Genomic DNA, 21701 nt, shown 5'->3' on the forward strand with positions numbered 1-21701 from the left:
TCGGCGTTCAACACAACGATCTTCGATCGAGGCCCAGACTTCGATACACAGTTCAAGACAGCTCATGGATCATATTTAGACTATCGGAAAGTGTCTATGAAGCGCTTTGTGAGAAGTATCGACTAAACACGTAAGAGGACTTGGCGAGAATTTTGTAGTGTGTGGGAGCAAAAGGCAACTTCCAACAACTAAGAGACAGTGGCCATATAGCCTGATCTTGATGTCTGTATATGAATTGAATTTATCATAGCTCGGCCCAAATCCGCTCAAACTCTTTCTTGTCTGGGGCACGATCATATCTGCTCTCATCTTTCACTGCTTTGATGTCTTCGACAAAACCTGCTCGACTGCATAGCCACTGTTCGTAGCTCGGCTTCCATTCTTGCCTAGTGTCGAATAAACCAATTGGCAAGATTGTGACACCAACCATGCGCGGGGACTTGGTCAACATGGGCGAGCCGCAGTTAGTACAGAACCAGCGATGCACGACTTCACCAGTGGCAGTGTCGTGGTCATCGTACTGCTTTAGCAGGCTATCGCCGGATGTCCATTCGAATTGCTATGGCATTTAGCACGGATTTTCCCATGATCGCGACGCACCTTGTGAGTTAACGGAATGTGGCTTACCTTGTCGCGGAACCATGCATTAGCTGTATACGGTGCACCGCAGTTTCGTTGGCAATTATCGCAGTGGCAGATCGCAACATTGATTTCCTCTCCAGTCATACGAAAGGTTATGCGCTTGCAGAGACAGGCTCCGGTTCGTACCAGCTCAGTCATGGTAATGAAGGTGGTGTGACGTCAGGCAATGGAGAGAAGGAAATGTGGCATGGATTGCGATTTTTTGGTGGTGGCTGGTGAAGATTTCGACAGTCAATGGATGTAACTGGTCGAAAATTCAGTTGAAGATGTTCATGCGAAAGTACCAATACAGATATGTTCGCTGGCTTCTGCCGAGGGTACTTGGTAATTGACGCTTTGTCATCGACGCTTCTCCACTCGGGCATAAAGTGACGTTTACCAGCAATACTTACCCTCAATATCTTGGAGCTCTCGAATCGCCAAGGTATGCTCTTTTTTTCTTTCTCGTCTTATTCTATTTTCGTACATGACGGAGTTCGTCCCACCAGAGCCTCGGATCCCCGAAGCACACTTCGAGTCAGTCCTCTAAAGAGCAGTCGCTACTGAGTTCGACTTCATCACAATGCGACCATCGGGTCATTCGAATGTTCCTTGCACCTTGAATAGCCCCGGCTCGAACGTACTTTAAGTCCAGGATTACCGAATGGGGCATACTCAATTCTATTTTTGCGCAGGAGATTTGTGACGTCACATGTCAGCACGAACAGTCCGGCATCATACCTAGACCGTAACATGCGCTTCACAAAGAGTACATACAGCTTTTGTCTACAACATCTCGTCAACTACGATGGGAAGCTACCAGGGTGCAACAGGCCGCAGCTCATCATCTAGCCTGAAGCTACACAGAAGTGAGTATCGTCGCAGGCAAATCCCAGCGATACCGTGTATAGCTTCAGGCTGGCAAATGCCTTTAGTTGCTTTCCAGCACAGTTGAAAATCTGCACTGAGCTGCTCAGGCTTTGCACTGTTTCCAAAGTGAAATTGGCAGCTGCCACATTCCATGCATGCTTGAGCTCCACATATCATATATGTCACGATGCAACTGCAAAGTAAACTGTCTTCCGAAGGCTTCACTGAAGGATCGCCGGGCGCGGAAAGCGATGCTACTAGACAGATAGACGTTGAATAAGATGGACTGGAGAAGCGATGTGATGCTGTATACGTGCAGTATTACTCAGACGTCAGCGCTAGGTACGGCATCGTGGCAGCATCCGGACGATCTACAACGACAAAAATACAGCTACATCCATCGAAACTCGTTGACAACACAGTGGAATCAGCGATGAACTCGTATCTCGGGCACACCAATACTTTGTGCTCCGATATGGCTGTAGGTAGGGCATTGACCTAAAGCTTTGATGAATTATAAAGACGTCGATGCAAGTTGGGGAAGTAATCATCCAACCACTCATCAATCTCCAACGCTTCTTCACACCAAGTTCATTCCTACTCCTCAGTACCTACAGCCTCTCAAATTTCACTTAAAGTTCTTCAAAATGAAGTTCACTATTTCCCTCGCCACCCTCCTCTGCAGCTCCGTCCTCGCCGCACCCACACCCAGCGAAGTAACCGACAAAGGTACTCTCATCTGCAATGACCCCAAGTTCGAAGGCTACTGCGACTAAATCTATGCCCCAGTAAGCCAATGCATCCACCTTGCCGGGTATTCGTTTGATCGGGTCAGCTCTGTGCGGCCCAATGAAGGTAGCTTCTGTTACTTCTACGTGTAAGTGTTACAACGAAAGTGGTGAACAGAAAGCTGATAAGTGTGCAGGAGTGAGCATCGCAACAGTGACGAGGATCTCGAGTTCTTCCACGTTGGATATCCGGGTGTGGCGGACCTGTCGAAGAAGCCTGTGAACGGGCCTGCGGGATCGACGCATGATTTTGATAATAAGCTCCAGAGCCTTTTGTATGTTGATGACTAGTAGGATTTGTTGATGCTAGGCATGCTATTATGTAGTCTGCTTATGTAGTAATTGATGCTTTTTTAATGCTTCATTTGACTGAAGTCTGAAATGTGATGTAGAGCATTACGCACACAAAGAATAGTTGACTTTTTAAGTCAAGTTCGTATCCATGGAGATATGCTTTTCCTGGTCAAATTTTGTTGATGGGAGACTTATCCCGCAGCTGAGGTGCCAAGTGGATAGTGAGTGTTTTTGTCCCAAAGGCGACCACACTTGCGACGAGGAAGCTTTCGACTGCAGCTTTTGCTCTTCGGAAGGGCGCGGCGGCACCGTGTATGCATGTTTCCCCGAAAATAAAACAATGTTGAGGCCTCAAGGATATCAGACATCAAGTTATTCCCTTTGATATATATGCTCATACCGAAGACGCATCCACTGCAGGGCATAGACACGTGATGATTAGGCGTCGGAGACGACCTTGGAACCAGGATTCGCTTTCCGAAAGCGCGCAGTCGGTCCGTCCACGGGCTCGTACTATCGGTCTACAAAACCTCACTCCGCCAACAGCCGGCGCTGGTAACTTGCTTTGCTGTCATTCCGACGTTCATCAGCGACACAGCCATTATCACCAACTCAGTCGTGAAGGTTGCTGATCGCGATTCATCCCGACCCAGATCAAGCCAGACCCTGCCAAGCCTCGCATCTCTGACCAATCGCGGCTCGCTGCACCCCGGAAGTGGTTCGACCGCAACTTTTGGTGAGGTCCGATCCTTCGCCGAGAGAATCGTGAGCTTCCCTATTCTACCCCACACGCTCCAGTCCCGTCTCCTCAAACCGCATCCGGGGCTTCAATTGACGTTTGTTCTCATATTAGGCCCTTGAAAAGTGTCACTTGTTTGAACGAGGCCTCCACCATGGCGTTCTCACCGCAGTACGTTCTCGGCATAGATATTCCTCGGTACCTTGACTGATCGGAACAGAGCATTGTTGCCGTATGTCGTGCTTTTCGTCGCAGCTGTTGGAGGATGGAAGGTCTACAGCAGTGGTAAGATTCACTCTCATCGATGCTATTCGCGACGTAGCTTACGTTCAGCAGGATCCAAGAAGGTGCTGAAGCCCAATGAGTTCCAGGAGTTTGAGCTCGAGGAGAAGACTGTCCTTTCGCACAACACCGCCATGTAAGCTCACGCACTACGCACTACAATGGCGAGCAGGACTAACCTGCGCAGCTACCGCTTCAAGCTTCCACGTAAGACCGATATCCTCGGCCTCCCCATCGGTCAGCACATCTCCCTCGGCGCCACCATCGAAGGTCAGCCCAAAGAAGTCGTTCGCTCGTACACGCCCATCTCCTCCGATGAAGACAAAGGCCACTTCGACCTCCTCATCAAGTCGTACCCCACCGGAAACATCTCCAAGTATGTCGCGAACCTCAAAGTCGGCGAGAAAATGCGCGTCAAGGGCCCCAAGGGCGCAATGGTCTACACACCCAACATGGTCAGGCACTTCGGCATGATTTCAGGCGGCACCGGCATCACTCCCATGCTGCAGGTCGTCAAGGCTATTATCCGGGGCCGCGGCCAGGGCGACACTACCGAGGTCGATCTCATCTTCGCAAACGTAAACCCCGAGGACATTCTGCTCAAGGAGGATCTCGATGCGCTTGCAGCAAAGGACCCCAAGTTCAGGGTACACTACGTGCTCAACAACCCTCCAGAGGGCTGGACCGGCGGCGTTGGATTCGTCACTGCGGATATGATCAAGGAGAAGTTGCCTGCGCCTGCCAGCGACGTCAAGATTCTGGTTTGCGGTCCTCCTCCTATGGTTGCTGCGATGAAGAAGGCGACTGAGAGCTTGGGCTACGCAAAGGCTAAGCCAGTCAGCAAGCTCGAGGACCAGGTCTTCTGCTTCTAAACGGAGTCTCCTGAGCTGCTTGTATATATTCAGCAAGATGTGCAGTTTTCGAGGGTGGATACGCATCATGGACGTTGGTGCACGCAAAGATTGGCTAGGGTAGTAAAGACTGCGGCCTCTATCTTGATGGGGATCTTGGAGCCGTCATTAGGGCGTGCGATTGTTGAGATGCGTAGATATAGTATACGAAAGTAATAATATAGCATTGCATGCAACGACGCAGTGAATTGATGCTCTGTTCGGCCTGTGCTGCCGTGATTCCGTTCAAACTTGTGATAACAGTCTGACGGTTGGCCCGTGTTTGTACATTTCCATTCAATAAAAAGCACGCAATGAGACGTGGAAGCATGTAATGAGGCGAAGTGTTTCTTTTGTACGAGCTATACGCTACATGAAAGATACGCATCCCCTCCCTAATTTCTAGTGCCCAGGCTGCTGGCGCACATTACCATTCTCGACGATAACTCTGCTGCCGCATCTAGTTGGAGATACCAATGACACCGCAAGCAGGACGAGGGCCAGCGTTACCAGTCTTCTTGGACTCCTCGTGTCCGCCCCTGCCGAGGTCGTCAGTGCCACCGTGCACAACGATGGTGCGCTGCAATCACGTTAGTTCTATTTCTGTATGGATGGTAGTGGAGGATGAACGTACGCCAATAACGCTCTCAGAGCCAATCAACTTGATCAGCTTGTCCGAAACGCTTCCCTGGGCATTGCCCTGGCCGTCGGTCTTGAAGTTACCCAAGTCACCGACGTGGCGCTCCTCGTCTTCGGGTGCGCCGTGGGTCTTGTTGTGGGGGTTGACTAGCAATCTATCAGCACAACACAAACGTCGTGGTGGCGGGACATACAGTGAGGTCCAGCGCTGGTGCAGCCGTTGGTGTTGTCACCGAAAGCGTGGACGTGCATGCCACGCTCAGCGTTGGCGTCGTTGCCGGTGATGTCCCATGAGATCTTGGTGGGCGAGGACTCGTTCTCCTGCTCGAAGGTGACGGTGCCCTTGACGTTGGAGTCTCCACGGAGGACGGCGACTGCGGGAGTATGTCAGCTGCTGATCTGGCGCCTTGTAGCTTGGGTGAGAGCCTCAGCCCTACCCGTCACCCGACTGTTGGGCTGTGAAGGGTACACAAGTGGGTGTGCGAGCCATCAGGGTGTCGCAGTGAGAGGCGCTGATTGGAGCATCTCGACAGGAACAGGAAGCGTCTGATCTCCATCACAGTCCTCAGTCTGCCCGATTGAGCCATTCACAGCGATACACAGCGTTTTGTAACGCTCCAAGTGGTGTAGCTGGTGAAATGTGCTCATTCCCGCTCACTCTCACGACCCCACCTTGCCCCAATCAGGCAACTTGGGCGATAGAAAGAGTGGTAACATACCGGCTTTGACCATTTTGACGGTAATGTAAGGTATTTGATGGAATTGGTTTGTTTGGTGATGTGTATGAGTATACAGTGAAGGAGTGAGCGGAGAAGAGACGGACGTGTTCGACAGCTTTCTTCGACGTGGATGCGGGGCGCTCGGAGTGACGCAACGAGCCGGGACCCGCAACAGCTCGCGCATTCGGTCTTACCGCCGAGCCAGACCTGACGAATGATAGATCCTACGCATTTACTTTACGCAGGACGCCTATCATAGTGCATACCCCTGTTCAGCTCTATGGTTCCATCACGTTCGAATGATAAGACTGGTGACTTTCACGTTTCTTCTAATATTTATTTTGATATCTCAGTTGCTAAACCTACTCCGATCTCAAATCAAGAGAGAAAAGGCAACCACGCGGACAATAACAATCGTGACTTCGTCAAACCGCCGATACCGGACTACCCACTCTAAGCCTGAATCTTCTGGCGGAGAATGTCCTTGAGGGTAACGGCGTCAGCAGCGAATTTCGAGATACCCTCGCGGAGCTTCTCGACGGCCATCTGGTCCTCGTTGAAGTAAAAGCGGAACTCGGCCTCGTTGTTAATGTAAGTCTTCTTCTCGAGGTCGAGCGAGTTGGCGCCGCTGGCATCGAGCTTCTTGGGGACGGGGTCTTGCGAGTTGTAGAGCTGCTCAAGTAGGTTGGGCTAGTAATATTAGTATGGATTCCATCTCATCATAGTGCTGACGACTTACGGCAATGGTGAGGTAGTCGCATCCAGCGAGCTCAGTGACCTCGCCGATGCTCCTGAAAGAGGCACCCATGACGATGGTCTTGTAGCCCGAACTTCTTGTTAGTAGTTGAAGAATGTTTCTGGACGCTCTTGACACCGGGAGTCCTCCTCCTTGGTGTACTCCATTCTTGGTCGAAGCCTTGTACCAGTCAAGGATGCGGCCAACGAAGGGCGAGATCAAGAAGGCGCCGGCCTCAGCAGCGGCGATAGCCTGGGTCTGGGAGAACATGAGGGTGAGGTTGGTGTTGATTCCGTGCTTGGACTGGAGGATCTCGGCGGCCTTGATGCCTTCCCATGTTGAAGCGATCTTGATGAGAATGCGCTCCTTGCCGATACCCTGCTCCTTGTACAGCTGGAAATTGTTAGTTTGCGACCATTCTACTTTTCCAGGTAACTCACGTCGATGATTCGGAGAGCCTTGGTTACCGAGGCCTCAGTGTCGAACGAGAAGCGGGCGTCGACCTCAGTTGAGACCTTGCCGGGGATGATCTTGAGGATCTCCTTGCCGAATTGTACGAGCAAGTTGTCCAATGTGGCGTCGACCTGGTCCTCGATGTTGCTGCCGCCGTGCTTCTTGCCGTACTCGACGGCGGAGTCGATCAGCTTCGCGTACTCCTCCTTCTTGGAGGCAGCGAGGATGAGGGAGGGGTTGGTGGTGGCATCCTGGGGCTGGTACTTGGCGATGGTCGCAAAGTCACCAGAGTCGCAGACGACGACCTGCGCATGACTGTTAACAAGTGTTCCATGGTGTTCACTGATGCAGGGCCGCCGGTGACATCTCCGGGAGCTCCGATGCAGTGAAAGATGGCGGGGCACTTACGGTGCCAGTGGCCTTCAATTGATCAAGAGAGCTGGACATGGTCGATGAAGTGGTGGGTATGGGTATGTGTAGTGTTTGTTTCTGGGGGAGTTGTTCACAGGTATAGGTAGGTGTTCGGAGGAATTGTTGTTGGGAGATTCTGCGTCGGCGGCATAGCTCTTCAATATGGGCCCCTCTGCCCCGCCAGCCCAAAAAAAGCGCGTCACAGGTGGCAAGCCCGTCCACAAACGGCCGGGAAAAGAAAACTACCAGCCCTACTACGTCCCAGCCGATAGGGCCTCTTCAGGCTTCCCATCAATCAGCAGCGCAATTTGTTACAGTAAGCAGACCCTGACCCATCACCTGCGACCCGGCCAGTCGCACATTCACGGCCGCCGCACCTGTCTCGACCCTCGAGCGCATTACCTAAGCGGCGGTGATGCAATGCTTAGCGAATGTGCGCCAGGGTCGGCCAAAAGCCGGAGCACGTCTTCGCATCTGCTGGTACACCTCGTGCCATGTTCGCCGCAACTGCTCGACCTTTCTCGCCTTCTCCCACCGGCACCATCGTGACCTTTTCAAATCCCGGATCACTCTCACCCGCGCCAAGCCTTTCAATAGCCGGTTCGCTATCTCCGTACCTGCGCGGCCTGGACTTCCGTATAGCTTCAGGCTATTGATAATAAATCTGCTCTCTCTGTTCCCTCAACAACAGCGCCATCGTGCCCGCGTGCTACCACTTCAGTGGGTGGGGCGATCACGACGACCATTTAGGCCCTCACGGTCCCACACCACGACCGCTTTGAATTGTGGCCGCTCAGCCGGTCTACACCGTACAATGATAAATTTGACTAGCCTCATACCGGGTCGAAGCTTGTTGTCGAGTGCTGGAGCTATGCAGTGCCAATTCGCTCTGCAGCAAACTCCTTCTGTCTCAGTCCTCCAAATGTCTTCAGGCTCTGCTAACCTCGGAACACATGGTCTGAGTGTTCCAACGCGTAAAGTATATCCTGCCTACACGAGAGCCTTGTTTGTAGGATACCAACGGATGTTCCTTTACACTGCAAGTACGTACTTGAGAGGCGTTCCAATGAATGCTACATCTGTGTTTCTACTTCCTATCTAAACAGCAGTATATGCGCCATGTAATGCGCAGGCACCGGCTTCAGATCTTTGTGATCTCATCTCCAACTTATACTTGAACTAGACGGGCCTGTTCTCATTTCTACGTCTCTCATCTCACTTGGTCTTCCAATCACACAGCACCTCACTGTCAAATTGCAATCCTCTCTTCATCGACCAACAGCTTTTGCGGCGGTAGTAGGTCACGGAAAGAATCATTTCAAATTCGAAGATGAAAATCTATCCTGGTATGGCTTTCCTTTGATGGAATTAGCCTGGCAAGCATGGCACACGCCTGCATCTCAGCTCTCTGCCCAAGATCTCGAAACACATTCACTGTACCAGATCGATGTTTACCATAATCAGCAGCGTCACAACTATCAAGGCGGCCATACACACTGTTACTCCATGAAGTCATCTGAACACAGTGTCGTGTTGGGTGAAGTACTTAGCAATGGTGATCGTTATATCGAAGCATCTTCATTGGACTTGTCGGCTGTACTAGAGCCGTACGGCGCAGAAAAGATCAACAAAAGCATTTTCATCATCTGCATTGGCCCCAAGCTGTCTGAACATAGACAGGAGATCACCAAGCTACTAGACGACGACTTCAACGTTTTCCCAGTACTGGACAGTCTCGACGAAATCCATGCATACAAAGGAGACAAGGCCAAGACAGTAGACATCGGCATTCGAGTTGCATGCGGAGTGGCACCTCCCGGCTTGGTCTGAGGCAACAGCAACATTCGTATCCGCCCTGCACCTACACGATACAATCTAACCACCTTTAGGAGCATACTTACAAGATTGTAAAGTAGCCTGAATATATAAGCTGCTACAAGATATCGTATATAGCTTTGCAAAGGTTTTTGAACATATCTAGGCTACCTTAATCCTTTGTCGTTAGGTGAAGGCAGACAGGATTTCTATGATTTCCCCTTCCCAACCCCCCACCCGTCTTCACCCAACCATTCGTACACCTCTTCATACTGCTTCGCAACATTACTAGCCGTATGCCCCTTCCCGCTCGGTCCAGGATCATTCAGCGCCTCCACCAATCTTGTCTGCCCCGCTCCAATTTCCAATATCTTCCCGCCACCTAGATCCGCATCCTCAACGCACTTCAGCATCCCCTCTGCCACCTCCTCGGGCGTCGCCCACGCATCCCTCTCCTCATCCAAAAACGTCATCTTCTCCGGATGTTCGGTCCACAACGGCGTTTTAATAACGCCCGGCGCGACGCCATTAACGCGGATCCCCATGCGCTCGTCCAGTGGGCCAAGAGAGCGTATAAACCCATTCATCGCGTGTTTGGCCGCGACGTATATCGGCGTGTTCAAGTTCGCATTCTGCCCTGCTATCGAGCTGATGATTACCACGCGCTTGGGATTCGCCGGGCTCGCTTTAGCCACCCCGGCTGGCGGGTTCAAGAAGTGCGATATAGCGAGTTGCGTGCAGCGGATCGGGTGCGTCACATTAATATCGATACTCGCGTACCTGTCGCCATCCTCGGCGTCTTTACTCGCTGCTGAGCCAGGCGGGTGCCAGAAGTTACTCCAGTGCGGGTCGTAGATGCCGGCGCCGGGGCAGAGGATGTCAATGTTCCCAAACTCCTTGATTCCCGTGTCGAACATGTGGGATAGTTGCTTCCAGTTGGTGACGTCGGTTTTGCAGAATACGGCGCGCGGTGTGCCGTTTGCATATTTCTTGAGCAGCTCTTGGGCTTCGGGGCGGAGGGACAGGTCTGCGAGGAGGACGGAGCAGCCGCGGGAAAGAAGGAGGGATGCGAAAGAGAAATTTATGCCTGGCATTGGTGTTAGGCGACAAATGCTTTGAAGCAGGATCGTATCTCTTGCCTGAACCTGCTCCAGTTACTATCGCACTCTTTCCCTGCACACTATACTGTGCCGAAGACGCAGTCTCATTCTTGAGATCTGGTTGTCTGGCCGCCATGATTATGCCCTCTACACAGTAAGCTCAAAGCAGTGTCAAAATATGAAAATAGAAACGCATAGAGATGATGGGTTTCATTGATGGTTTAGCTATATACTAATCCCCAAACCTTCCCAAGACTAACGACTCGACACGAGCCATTACACGCGTGTAGCTAGTTTCGGCATACCCGTCTAGGGGTGAGGGGTACAAGTGAATGTGGGGTAGCTAGTAGCTAGAGCTCGAGCTCGGTAGAGCGACGACCGGGGAGGCTCCGAAGATCGCTCGCTGACGATTGCTAGCTACAAGATCTGGAAGCACAAGTGTAGCAGAGTTTTATGTACTCCGGAGTGGTATTGAAACTAGTGTTATATGCATATGCCCAAGTAGTATCTAAATATACTTCGGCCAACTCATCCGATGCTACCAGTAATCTTAATATGCGTTCCTGCAATGCCGCTTCAAAGTCCAAGGACATCGAAATGCCAAACGTCTGTCCCTCTGCGCCAAACGCCATATTCACCCGCTCTCCGCCTCAGCCATGATTTCGCGAAGTCGCTTCCAGGTGAAGCTATTCTAATTCCTCTTCCTGAGCTCCCGCGTCTTCTCATCTACTCCACTTGCGCTTGGCAATGGCATGCCATTCCTGCCTCCATCCGTGACATGTGATAGCCGTAACAATTCCTCCAGCATAGCATTGCGTGTTTTTTCTACCAGCCGGTCCACGTCTTCTGCTGTACATCCCTTTGTGTCGACCGGTGGTAGGATCGTCACATCGATTGTGCCGGGGCAGAATCTCCGCTTCTTCACGTTCAGGACGTTGTCGTAGTTGGCGCATACGACAGGTACGATGGGGACTTGTGCTTGTACCGCGAGGTGGAAGGCGCCTTTCTTGAATGGCAGGAGCATTGGCTCTTCGGCGTATGAGCGCGTGCCTTCGGGGAAGATGAAGACGTTTTGGCGCTTGGTTTTCATGGTTGCGGCAGCCGTGTCGAAGGTTGCGCGTGAGACGGCGCGGTTGGCGCGGTCGATGAAGACGGTTTTGCTGAGAGCCACTGGTATTCAAGTCAGCTACCGATTTCATTCTCTAATCACGAGAGGACTTACTGAACCAGCCCAAGAATGGCATGTGCTTCAAGCTACTCTTGGCCGTGACACTCGTGTACTTTGGAAACACGCAGCCCAGCATCAACACATCCATCTCTGTCTGGTGGTTGCCCACAAACACAACTGGCCGCGTGTTCAATGCATCTTCTCCGGTCATACCGCCCTCGCGCTTCATGCTGCCGGTAACCCGAAACGTGACGCCCGTGGCGAGCCACATGCTCCATTTGAACGCGCGAGCAACTGTCCATTGGCTGAGTCCGCCATACCCGACCATCCTAAGGGCAATGCTGGCGAAGACACCGTACGAGGCGCATAGCATCATCAGGATGAACGATGTCAAAGTAAACGCCGCAAACGACGCAAGTTGCGCCAGCTGCGCCGGCAGTATGAGAGCCAGGATTCTCAGGAACATTATGAGCGCCGCCGGTGAAGCTGCGAGGTAAAGAAGCCAGCCCATGACGGGTGAAGTATGTGTCGTGTGGAATGCTATGCGGGCCCAGAAGTAGCGTTTCACTGCATACGGCAGCCGGTGGTATGTGGAATTTTCGCGAGCAAGGAAAGTCCGTTGAATTCGCGTTTGTGTAGTGCAAGTGCTCCAAGAAGCCCGAGACCGCAGTGACGTTGGTAGCGGACTGAGGCAGGAAGAGTGTGTGGGGTCAACTTTTTCCGCGTGGGAAAGGCGCCGAGGTTGTTCTCGCTAAGCGGCGCGTGGGATGCAGGGGAGCCGGAGGGTAAGCTTAAAAGCTTAATGTCGACGCTGCTGCCGTGCTCGAAGTGTTTAGAAGAAGATACGAGGTTGGGAAAGTAGTCATTCATCGCAGAGAAGAGCAAGTTTGGTCATTTGGCCTTGTCCCAGTAGTTCCATGCACCTGCCTCGACAAATATGCGCGCGTGACTTGCAAAGGCGTTCATGGTAGCGGTCAACTCATTCATGGGACCGATCTTTAGCCTAGGTTTCGCTAACGAAGGCAAGGCTGGATTTCACGTGCAAAACTACGGCATAAAAAGTGGATGTCATCCATGAATTGTCACACCTTCATGCGCTTGCTTACACCACCTATGCCGCCTCGCAACAGCATGTAGTAAAAGGATCCGCCACGCTGATGGAAAGCAAATGTCGTAAGCTCGTAATAGAAATCCAGTCCCCCGCAACAGCGCGCCTCTCCACGGCCATGCTCGACTACGTCTGGAAGCCTGCAACTCGCTCTGCCAGCGACTGTGCGATCTCGTCGTCCGCAGCCGTACCATACTCGGCCTTCATTTATCAACCGTGTTCGCCGAGTCCGGGCGCGCTGTCATGCCCTTTCGTTGCCTCAGCCAAGCCAGCGTCGTGACACCAAACGCGATAACGTCGGCGGCTAAGATAGGAACCAACATCCACCGCCAAGTGACCATATTCGTGATCTTGCTGTCAATTTCGTCACGCATGTACTTGTCTGCAAGGGGCAAATCAAGGACAGCTTTGAACCACGTCTCTGGCGTCCATTTGTACTCGGGGTAGTTTTGACCTTGGGCATTGGCAGCAATGGGGATCCGAATTGATTGGCCTTTCGTCTGGTTGGTCACAATAAAGACGAAAATTAAAGCACTGAGGGTGAATAGGACGGCAAGGAACTGGAGGATTACGAGTGCTATGAGGAGCTTTGAAGGCTGCTGATTCTGTGTCAGATCGCTACGTCTGATGTCTGCGAGGCGCGTCTGAGGCGAAGGTATCTTACCGTGGCTCGTCGTACTCGCCAAGCTACAAACATTCCAAACAGGCCTAGGAAGAACCCATAACCTGCTACGCCGTTGCTGGTATGCCCTTGATCGACCCACAGGTGTGCAGGCTCAACATTCAGGAAGAATGGGAGTCCTGGTGAGGTGATCTCGTATCGTTGAACATTATGTTTCTGGTCCAGTAAAAAGGCCACCATAGAACTAATTATACCCAAGTTGGCAATTGACAGTGCGGACAGAAAGAAGTTGGATATTAAGACTGGCCAGAAAAGGGAAGAGGCTGAGTTGATGTAAGCGTTCTGTGCGGATGATGCAGCAGTTGTGCATTGGAGATGCTGCGTGGTGCCCATCGTGCAGAGTCTAGGCTGTATGTCCGGGGTCGACTTGGAAATAAACTGCAAAGCAAAGGCCAAAAGTTGGGGAAATGCAAACAAGCATCACTTCATATAAAACTTCCGGGTGCCTGCACGCTTCTGCGCCCTCTTTCCCGTTGTGCCACCACCGCGTCGGGGCGGGTTACTAAAGTCAGCCTTGATCGAGTTAGATTCCGCAGCCTTACGGCGTAAGCAAGCTAGGGTTCATAAATAGCTTGTAATCCGCAAGGATGCATTCGTACAGCATACTCAGCATGCAAGCCACTTGCCGAAGCGAGATCATAGCGTGCTTTCCTGATGGCGGAGTTGAGACTCAACAAATGAAATTCCTTAGGCAAGGGACCCCACTGTGAGAGCTGTGCAGCAGAACTGAATGTCAGCGCATTCACAGCCGCATTTGATGTTCGTGCGGAGTGAAGAAACATGTTTCGTGGGGGCCAAGACGTTGAGGTATGACGAATGTTTCGAAACCTCGTCGAACAAACATTGCCTGACATGTCGAAAGTTGAGCTCGTCAACTCTAAGACTAGACGCTGTTTCAGCCGGCATTGCGCCTGGAGGCGAAACCTTTGCAGTTTGACGGATCTAGCAACACTAGGGAAGTTGCTGTGAGGAAAGAACGTTCTGCCCAAGCGAAGTGCGAAGACGTTTTTGTTCGCGAGGTCGTGACGCAACGGTGCTCGTGTCACAAACCATCTGAAGAATAGTTCTCAAGAACAGCATGCGACCTGACGGCTTCTTTACCTCGACGCAGTTGAGATGGAAGGGCGATGCCGTGATAGGGTGCGTAAAGAAGATCTGGGGTGACATATGGACGACAAAGGGATGTGTTGAGCTAACCGCATTCGTTCAGGGTTCATCCGTCCCTTTCCTCACGCCCGCCATCATGCGAAGTCCAGCCAATACCACGTTCATCAACTATTTGGTGCTTGTTTACGTACAACTCTGCGTACCGTGGATCTGGCTATGCAACGATCCTCGATCGCTGGGCAGCCGATCGCAAGAGCCCGCCCGACGACTTCAGGTTAAGACCCGTGACGCGACCCGCATCACGGCGGTTAGCCATCACTTGCATCTCACCACAACGATGTGCGAGCCTGCACCTTCACCGGAATCATTTCCTATGCATTATGCAATGCTTTTCATTCACATAGTAGTGTGGGCTTTTCAGCCCACGTCTTTGACAAAGCAGACACGGCTATCGACCGGCCTTCCGCATGCTACAGGTTATGAGTTGCGACTGAAAGTAGATAGGGAAGCCTGAAGCTATGCATAGTATGGCGAGGTTTCGACCACAATGGTAGGTCCCTGCGTATAGCTTCAGGCTATGGGATGAGCTGCTGCCTGTTGTATACTGGTCGCTTCTTATCGCAGTTGACACCAGTGCAGACCACCCATCGTTTCAGATTGTCTACATACAACTAGCTCGGCTCACAACCGACTACCGCTGCGCGCCTCCTCAGGACTTCCTTCCAAGCTTTCATCACACCGGGAGGATGCGTAGACGGACCTTCTGCGGACCGGCATCGCGCATGCAGTAGGGCGGCTATTCGCACGGACCACGTCTGCTTAGGTGAAAGTAGATCCAATGCTTCAAGCCACATCGGCCTGGCCCATAAACTTTTCTTCCCAAATAGGACATCCTCCAGACACTCGCTTTAGGGCCTCCGAGTGTGCACTAAGAATCCTCGGTCATAATTTCCACAAACTTTAGCTTCTTCAGTCCGCCGTCCACAGTACTCGAGCATTGGACGACAATGTTCAGCAGGATTGCGGCGCAGTGCATACGGCTAACAAATACTGACCCAATTCACTCACAGACGTTTCACCTCAAGGATGCATATACTATGCCTGATCCTGAAAAGGCATACTGACCATGCGCTGGTTGCTATCTACGTCTGCTCTCACTCTTTTTTCGTCTTCTCAGGATATCTTTGGCTTCTGGCTGGTCCAGTACCCATCTCGACCTTCTTTTAGATCTCTCTTCTCTAATAGCATTCATGCACCTTCCCCGCAGATCAGTCAAAAACATCCAGCCCCTGCCCAGCATATATACCGTATTTCCGAGCAACAACGAGGATAATAGTACTAGTGAGCATTCGGGGAGGTGCCTAATTAGGCATATCGAAGATGGAATTGAGGTCGTCCCTCTTGAACGGTGCAACATCCTCTCGGCACCGATACTTAGCCCTGATCAAGCGGAGAAAGAGCTTTTCATACCACACAAGCACGACAGCAGTCCATTGGAGAAACCTCTCCCAAGGTTACCCACATCAACGCTGTGGGCCAGGCTATCAGTGAAACAACGCATCCTTGCGTTGATTGGCATACAACTTGCGTTAATGTTGACTATTGGTATCGCATTATTGGCAGCAAAGAAGCGCACATCGTCAAGGTAGGCCTGAATCACTTCAGTTGTGCAGGAAGTATGCGGAGTCCTGACTATCTTCAGTAGCGGTTCAAACATAAGGACAGAGACAACCGGGAGTGATGCGCCGTCAATACAGCCCATGGACCCATTGCCACGGGGGCATTTCGCGATCCCGATAGAGTTGCCGCAACAGCAAAATTCGGCATGTCTAGAGAGAAACAATGAGTCGATTGCATGGCAGTGTGCATCTAACACAACCTGGCAACTCAACGTACTGCCGCCTCCCATGGACTCAAACGCCACAATGATCACGCTCGGTTCAGTGCCGAACAGTGACGACACTATCTATCACGGACATCAACCCCCGGAAATACCGCCAGTTGAGGTCAGAATGCTCACTGAAGCATCACCCGATAACGGGCCCGTGTACCATGTGCGCACCACGTACGATCGGGTGGTTCTACTTAATGAGAACGATTTAATTTCAGAAGATACAAGGACTCAGCCTATTATGCGACACTCGACTTTTCAACTTGGGGATACGCTATGGCGATGCGTCTTCAATGAGACTCTCATAGAGGGATACATGTATCCTGATCAGCAAACGACCGCTAGCGCTACTTCGAACAGCTCGGCCACTTTCATGCAAGACCTCGTAAAAGTACCGCATGTGCTCAAGCTCGTCGAGCAGCGCATGCCTAATGGCAAGGCACCTTACTGCGAGAGAATGAGGTTACAGGAAGGCGGTTTGAGTAGCCTTTCAGAGGAGAAGGTGACGCTGCGTTTAGCCGAACCGGCTGCGGAAACCTTAGCAAAGGCCGTCCTCGACCGGAGTATTAGATTCCGAGCTAGACAGCGGGCATCGGAGAGCAATTTTTGTCGGTGCCAGTGGATGGTTCAATGAATTGGTCAAAATATATACAGTGGTTCGCTTGGTGATGTTTTGTAACAAGTGTACCGGATTCGAAATGTGCAATATTGCTATACAAGGAGCACCGCCACTTAAAATATCAGCATCTAACTCAAACAACAGTTAAGGTGTGAAGCTACCAGATCACCAAAATCCTCGCGATGGACTCTACTCTCTTGACACTGGCCGCAACGTCCGTGCCCTACCAACGACTTCCTGATCAGCCAACGCCAATGGCCACCTCAACACGCAACGAGCATGAACAGACTCTAGTCTCTCGGTGCAAGGACAAGATGCAAGCGCTTCGTGCCAGAGCAAGGAGAGCTCTCGAGGCCAAAAGCCTCCGGCTTCAACAGCGCGTCCAGAAACTGCGAAGACAGATGCGTTTTCACGAAGAAAGTCGGCGGGCAAAGTATGCAGCGAAGTCTACGCAGAGGAAGGAAGAGAAGAAGGCGCGGAAGGAGGGAAACAAGGTTAGGATGGAGAAGTTTTACTGTGAGAGGCGTAGGCCTGATGGGGCTGGGATTTATCTTTGATAGTATGGGCTCTTTCCTGTTTCTGAGATGGCTTACTTGGGGCATGAAAGGATATTTTGGAAAGTGCTGGTGCGATCTTGGTCGATATTTCTTTGGTAGCGGCAAATTGGACAACCATCATACTTGACATAGTCGAAATCACACTCGGCCTTAAAAAAAGTTTCATGTGCTCTACGTAGCTTGTATAATATCAAGAGAAATTATAATCGAGGCAGATTCTCAACAACAGTTCCCTATTCGCTTCGCAAATCGAGATTTCCCTACAAAGCATATCAGCGTTACCACCTCCTCAGAACCTTTTCACTGCACCAAATTACAATCACAAAACGTATTCCGCTTCTTCCAACTAAGTCAGCTATATCTAACATCGGCCCTGTAGTCGTGAAAGCAGGTTCATCCCGCATTGCACAAACACGCGCCTCCCACCTTGCGCAGATACAAGAAATTAATCGGGAAGGTCAAGTCGCGCAAATGATGGGATTCTGCCACCGCAAATCATCATCTTCACCACCAGCAGGAAGCAATAGCGGACAAGCAGCGATCAGTACCCCCCGCTCTAGTCCTCCGCAACAAGGCCCATCTGGCGCTGCAGGCCAGAACAGTGGAAGAGCAATCGATGCACCTGCCCAAGAGCTCTTCGATTCTCAAGCTGGGACGTTTGGTGTTTGGATGGGGACGCCTCTGGAGACAGGCAGTCCTGCACCTGAGGAATTTTATCGGTCTACAAGTACTTATAGGGCGATGGCAGAGAGACAAGCTCCCGCGTTGAGTCGAAGGCCGGCGACACCTTACCCGACACTGATGACTTCACAACAACATCCCGCCACTGTGCCTCTGATAAGAGGAACATTCATGGGTGATCAGATACCGCCAAGTATCGACAATCCTCCTCGCTTCCCTCTTGCACCCAGCCGGCATGATCTCAGAGATTTCAACCGCGAATTCGGGCAAGAAATACAACGTCCTGCTGTCATGTTAAGACAGCCTGGGCCCTTCCCAGCCCCAACAACAGTCCCCCTTTCCGCAGCCGAAAGACAAAATCTCCGCCCAATACGCCCGCATCAACCCCGTCTTCCTGCTGACTACCGTGCCGAAACGCCTTTTAGCTGGCAGCAGCCACTGAGTCCGTTGCCGCTTGTGACTGCACCGAATCCAAACACCATCACGCTTCACAACAGGCACTACAATGGACTGCGGGTAGGCGGCGTGGAGCTTGAGAATACGTCGATACAGCGGGTTTTGGCGTCGGGAGAGATAGCTCGGCGGTCAGTTTGGCCGGAAGAGCGGCGGGAGATTCAGAAGGAGTTGTTAGATATGACGATGAATTTGGCGAGGGCGGAGGGGGTTGTGGAAGATGAGGATAGGGAAGGAGGACATGATTTGCAGATTGAGGTTGATGGGAAGAAGGAGAAGAAGAAGAAGAAGAAGGTGAGGTTCAGGTGGTTGAAGAAGTGGTTTAAGAAACAGCCACCGTCTTGACCTGGATACGACAGACAATGGATGAAGAAAGATTGAGGCAAAATACCACGGAACTCGCTACGCACACCAGCACAACGGTTTAGAAATTATCTTGCCATGTAATACGCATGCAATGATGCTCGCACACAACGAAATCAGCGTTCTCGTACTCCCATCCCCTCGCGTTCGCAATCCTGTGTCTTCGCGCCGCTCTCGTGGACAAGTGGCTCACGCCACACCATCCGATACAGTCTTCCCCATGCGCATTCCCGTCACTCCGAAGACCTCTGACACTCTCGTCATCACACGGCCCCGTCTCCCAATGTCGACTATACACCGCCATCATCGCGACGTCGATGGTCGCGAGCTCGATGCACGTCGCATCGGACCGACGATCTGAAACAAGGACGATCAAACGAGTTCGACTTTCTGGAAGCTTTGACAGGGTGATGGCATGACTTCCCGTATCGACAGAGCTGTAATGCTGAGTTATGCGAGTGGGAATGTGCGTTGAGTGTTGCGTTGGCATGGGTGTGTGTTGAAGCTGAATGGTAGATTGTGCGAAGGCCGAGGGATAACGTGAAGAATCATCAACAAGACCGAAGAACTCAAGTCTGCTCAATAGCATCGTATTCATTGGTAGATTGTCATCCAATCCTATGTAATTTTGTATCTAACTTCCCTTGATATCTTCATGGGGAAAAGGTGTAATGACGTCCAAACGCGCCAATTAAGTATATACAATAATGAAGTCCGCATCCCAATATCGTAAGCCAACCCCATCCTCAGCTTATCTAAAAGGCGAGTAGGACGGCACCAGCAAGTGCACCAGCAAGCACGCCAGCCTTGTTGTGGCTGGCGGCACCAGTGAACTGAGCTGGTGGTGCGCTGATCGTAGCGTTGCGCGAAGGTGTGGGCAAGACGGCGCCGGGCGCAGTTGGGCCAGTTGGACCAGCTGGGACGGGAACGACAGGGGGTGGTCGGGTTTCAGTGAGGAGACCGCTGGTGGGGAATGGAGGCGACGATGCCGCAGGAGGAGGACGGACAGAGGAGATAACGCTGTTGGGAGGGAGTGCAGAGTACATGCTTGTGAAGGACGCGGGAGGGGCACCAGTCACAGTGACGGTTGCGGTGCCGCACTCGCAGTCCTCGTCGGACTCGCCGTCGCTGGGTGGGCTGCCAGCTGCACCACCTGAAGGCTTGGCTGCTCCGCCTGTGGGGTAGTTGAAGCCAGAGCCAGAGGAGCCGGCACCACCAGCAACCGGAGCAGGGGTCTGATCGGCCGCACCGGATGTGGAAGAGGTAGAAGCGGCGGGAGAACCAGCGGTTCCGCTAGGAACGTTGATGCCAGATGCAAGGGGCTTGCCAGAAGCGGTGGCAGCGGCAGACTCAATGGGAATAGCGTTCTGAGGAGCGCCCTCCTTGCTGCCTGCGCCGATGACTTCGATAGACTCATGGGATCCGGTCTTGTCGGTCCACTTGTATTCCGTACCGGGGCTATAGTTGATGACCTTGACGCTGTCAACGGTCATGGTGAAGGGTCCCTTTGAGTAGTCAGGGACACCACCGGCCCATTCAACAGTGCCCTTGTCCGTGGAGTCACCACCGGCCCAGTTGCCAATGCGGACATTGCAGGGAGTCTGTGGGAAGTTCTTTCCGCCGTTGGCATCGGCGAAGTTCAATGTGCGTTTGGGCTCCCCGTCAATGATCCAAGTGATAGCCTCAGCGGTCCAGTTCAAGGCATAGGTGTGGGTCTCGGTCTGGGTTGTGGCCACGGGTGCTTCAATCATACGGTCGAATGTGGTGGTGTTACCCTTGCCGAAGTCTGGAGGTAGTCAGTACACTGTGTTATGCGCTACACGAATCAAAACTTACAGTTCATCTGGACCTTACCCTCCTGACCACCGATCCACTCCCAGTCAACTTCATCCAAGTCTTGAGACTGGAGTACGATCGATGAAATAATGCCCTGACCCTTGGCAGCAGTCATCTTGACCTCAACGTAACCGAAGTGCAAGAAGCCTTCAGACTGAATGGTAGGCCCAGCCTCACCCTTCTTGGTGATAGTGAACTCAGCACCTCCTGGGGCATATTTCAGAGCTCCAGCGGTTTGCTTCCAGCCCTTGACGGCAGCCTTACCAGCTTTGAAATCTGTTTCAAAGGTAGCGGGCATAGCAGGATCATTTGGGCACTCTTTTTCCATAGGATTGCAGTCTGTGAAGGTCTGAGCTGTGGCCAGGGTCGCCATCGCGGCCATCGCGGAGTATGTGGTAAAACGCATGTTTGTGGTGGATAAAATTGGTGGCGGGTCGATTGAATGTAGTCTTCACAGAAGAATAGCGCAAAGTCAGGTCTGCTGATATTGAATCAGGTGCAAGACAGGATATGAGATGCTAGAATTGACTGTGGACAACAGTGACGTGTAAAGAATGTAATGCTCGTAGTGAGCTTGACGAGGTGCAACGTAAAGAGTGAGGTCGTCCTGCGTCCAAGAGGCAATGGAAGAGAGTGGGAGGTATGGAAAGGCGACGCAAAGGTACAAAAGTAGAAGGTTGGTGAAGAATGGAGTGTGCAAGTAAGCGGAGGATCACCAAGTATAAAATCCTACATGCGTCAAGGTTGCAATTTCCGCCATGCTGCAATAGCAGCTAGCGGTCTAAGTCATGCAGCCACTCGTGCTCGTCTATGCTGCCTCCTGTTTTCGTACATGGCGGGTCTGAGTGGTCAACCGTCGTCCTTCTTTGCACTCCTGTG

General features: G+C 51.9%; 13 protein-coding genes across 13 annotated transcripts; 6 read left to right on the forward strand and 7 right to left on the reverse strand.

Annotated features, from left to right (window-relative positions):
- Positions 1–244: 244 nt before the first annotated feature.
- Positions 245–780, reverse strand: SNOG_09678 (hypothetical protein; the record flags this gene model as incomplete). The annotated part of the gene is made up of 2 exons (XM_001799913.1): positions 245–559; positions 628–780. The coding sequence occupies 2 exons, from the start codon at positions 778–780 to the stop codon at positions 245–247; spliced, it is 468 nt and encodes a 155-aa protein (XP_001799965.1).
- Positions 781–2138: 1358 nt separating this feature from the next.
- SNOG_09679 (hypothetical protein) lies at positions 2139–2570 on the forward strand (the record flags this gene model as incomplete). Its single annotated transcript, XM_001799914.1, has 3 exons — positions 2139–2220; positions 2281–2368; positions 2417–2570. The coding sequence occupies 3 exons, from the start codon at positions 2139–2141 to the stop codon at positions 2568–2570; spliced, it is 324 nt and encodes a 107-aa protein (XP_001799966.1).
- Positions 2571–3466: 896 nt separating this feature from the next.
- Positions 3467–4466, forward strand: SNOG_09680 (hypothetical protein; the record flags this gene model as incomplete). The annotated part of the gene is made up of 4 exons (XM_001799915.1): positions 3467–3483; positions 3533–3597; positions 3649–3730; positions 3782–4466. The coding sequence occupies 4 exons, from the start codon at positions 3467–3469 to the stop codon at positions 4464–4466; spliced, it is 849 nt and encodes a 282-aa protein (XP_001799967.1).
- A 347-nt stretch (positions 4467–4813) lies between these two features.
- Positions 4814–5952, reverse strand: SNOG_09681 (hypothetical protein). The gene is made up of 4 exons (XM_001799916.1): positions 5843–5952; positions 5318–5497; positions 5119–5270; positions 4814–5064 (listed from the first exon to the last, which is right to left on the reverse strand). Exons 1-4 carry the CDS (start codon positions 5853–5855, stop codon positions 4945–4947), a joined length of 465 nt encoding a protein of 154 aa, XP_001799968.1. The 5' UTR covers positions 5856–5952; the 3' UTR covers positions 4814–4944.
- A 200-nt stretch (positions 5953–6152) lies between these two features.
- On the reverse strand, positions 6153–7478 carry SNOG_09682 (hypothetical protein; the record flags this gene model as incomplete). Its single annotated transcript, XM_001799917.1, has 4 exons — positions 6153–6532; positions 6582–6971; positions 7019–7336; positions 7389–7478. The coding sequence occupies 4 exons, from the start codon at positions 7476–7478 to the stop codon at positions 6296–6298; spliced, it is 1035 nt and encodes a 344-aa protein (XP_001799969.1). The 3' UTR covers positions 6153–6295.
- A 126-nt stretch (positions 7479–7604) lies between these two features.
- Positions 7605–8098, forward strand: SNOG_09683 (hypothetical protein; the record flags this gene model as incomplete). Its single annotated transcript, XM_001799918.1, has 3 exons — positions 7605–7647; positions 7767–7854; positions 7885–8098. The coding sequence occupies 3 exons, from the start codon at positions 7605–7607 to the stop codon at positions 8096–8098; spliced, it is 345 nt and encodes a 114-aa protein (XP_001799970.1).
- An 850-nt stretch (positions 8099–8948) lies between these two features.
- Positions 8949–9272, forward strand: SNOG_09684 (hypothetical protein; the record flags this gene model as incomplete). The annotated part of the gene is made up of 1 exon (XM_001799919.1): positions 8949–9272. One exon carries the CDS (start codon positions 8949–8951, stop codon positions 9270–9272), a length of 324 nt encoding a protein of 107 aa, XP_001799971.1.
- A 194-nt stretch (positions 9273–9466) lies between these two features.
- On the reverse strand, positions 9467–10351 carry SNOG_09685 (hypothetical protein; the record flags this gene model as incomplete). The annotated part of the gene is made up of 1 exon (XM_001799920.1): positions 9467–10351. One exon carries the CDS (start codon positions 10349–10351, stop codon positions 9467–9469), a length of 885 nt encoding a protein of 294 aa, XP_001799972.1.
- Positions 10352–10810: 459 nt separating this feature from the next.
- SNOG_09686 (hypothetical protein) lies at positions 10811–12106 on the reverse strand. The gene is made up of 2 exons (XM_001799921.1): positions 11580–12106; positions 10811–11527 (listed from the first exon to the last, which is right to left on the reverse strand). The coding sequence occupies exons 1-2, from the start codon at positions 12034–12036 to the stop codon at positions 11049–11051; spliced, it is 936 nt and encodes a 311-aa protein (XP_001799973.1). The 5' UTR covers positions 12037–12106; the 3' UTR covers positions 10811–11048.
- A 730-nt stretch (positions 12107–12836) lies between these two features.
- On the reverse strand, positions 12837–13648 carry SNOG_09687 (hypothetical protein; the record flags this gene model as incomplete). The annotated part of the gene is made up of 2 exons (XM_001799922.1): positions 12837–13277; positions 13298–13648. 2 exons carry the CDS (start codon positions 13646–13648, stop codon positions 12837–12839), a joined length of 792 nt encoding a protein of 263 aa, XP_001799974.1.
- A 1918-nt stretch (positions 13649–15566) lies between these two features.
- Positions 15567–16947, forward strand: SNOG_09688 (hypothetical protein; the record flags this gene model as incomplete). The annotated part of the gene is made up of 2 exons (XM_001799923.1): positions 15567–16067; positions 16125–16947. The coding sequence occupies exons 1-2, from the start codon at positions 15673–15675 to the stop codon at positions 16945–16947; spliced, it is 1218 nt and encodes a 405-aa protein (XP_001799975.1). The 5' UTR covers positions 15567–15672.
- A 167-nt stretch (positions 16948–17114) lies between these two features.
- Positions 17115–19347, forward strand: SNOG_09689 (hypothetical protein; the record flags this gene model as incomplete). The annotated part of the gene is made up of 4 exons (XM_001799924.1): positions 17115–17448; positions 17705–17839; positions 17869–18917; positions 19039–19347. 4 exons carry the CDS (start codon positions 17115–17117, stop codon positions 19345–19347), a joined length of 1827 nt encoding a protein of 608 aa, XP_001799976.1.
- Positions 19348–19741: 394 nt separating this feature from the next.
- SNOG_09690 (hypothetical protein) lies at positions 19742–21228 on the reverse strand (the record flags this gene model as incomplete). The annotated part of the gene is made up of 2 exons (XM_001799925.1): positions 19742–20772; positions 20823–21228. 2 exons carry the CDS (start codon positions 21226–21228, stop codon positions 19742–19744), a joined length of 1437 nt encoding a protein of 478 aa, XP_001799977.1.
- Between the last annotated feature and the right edge of the window lie 473 nt (positions 21229–21701).

This window comes from Parastagonospora nodorum (assembly GCF_000146915.1).
Source record: "Parastagonospora nodorum SN15 chromosome Unknown scaffold_15, whole genome shotgun sequence".
NCBI lineage: Eukaryota > Fungi > Ascomycota > Dothideomycetes > Pleosporales > Phaeosphaeriaceae > Parastagonospora > Parastagonospora nodorum.

Coding starts and splice junctions, on each gene's coding strand:
- SNOG_09681 (XM_001799916.1), bottom strand. Junction 5,271..5,317: donor CACCAGCGCTGGACCTCACT/GTATGTCCCGCC, acceptor ATAGATTGCTAG/TCAACCCCCACAACAAGACC. Junction 5,065..5,118: donor GCTCTGAGAGCGTTATTGGC/GTACGTTCATCC, acceptor ACGTGATTGCAG/CGCACCATCGTTGTGCACGG.
- SNOG_09686 (XM_001799921.1), bottom strand. CDS start 12,036: ATGGGCTGGCTTCTTTACCTCGCAGCTTCACCGGCGGCGCTCATAATG. Junction 11,528..11,579: donor GCCATTCTTGGGCTGGTTCA/GTAAGTCCTCTC, acceptor CTTGAATACCAG/TGGCTCTCAGCAAAACCGTC.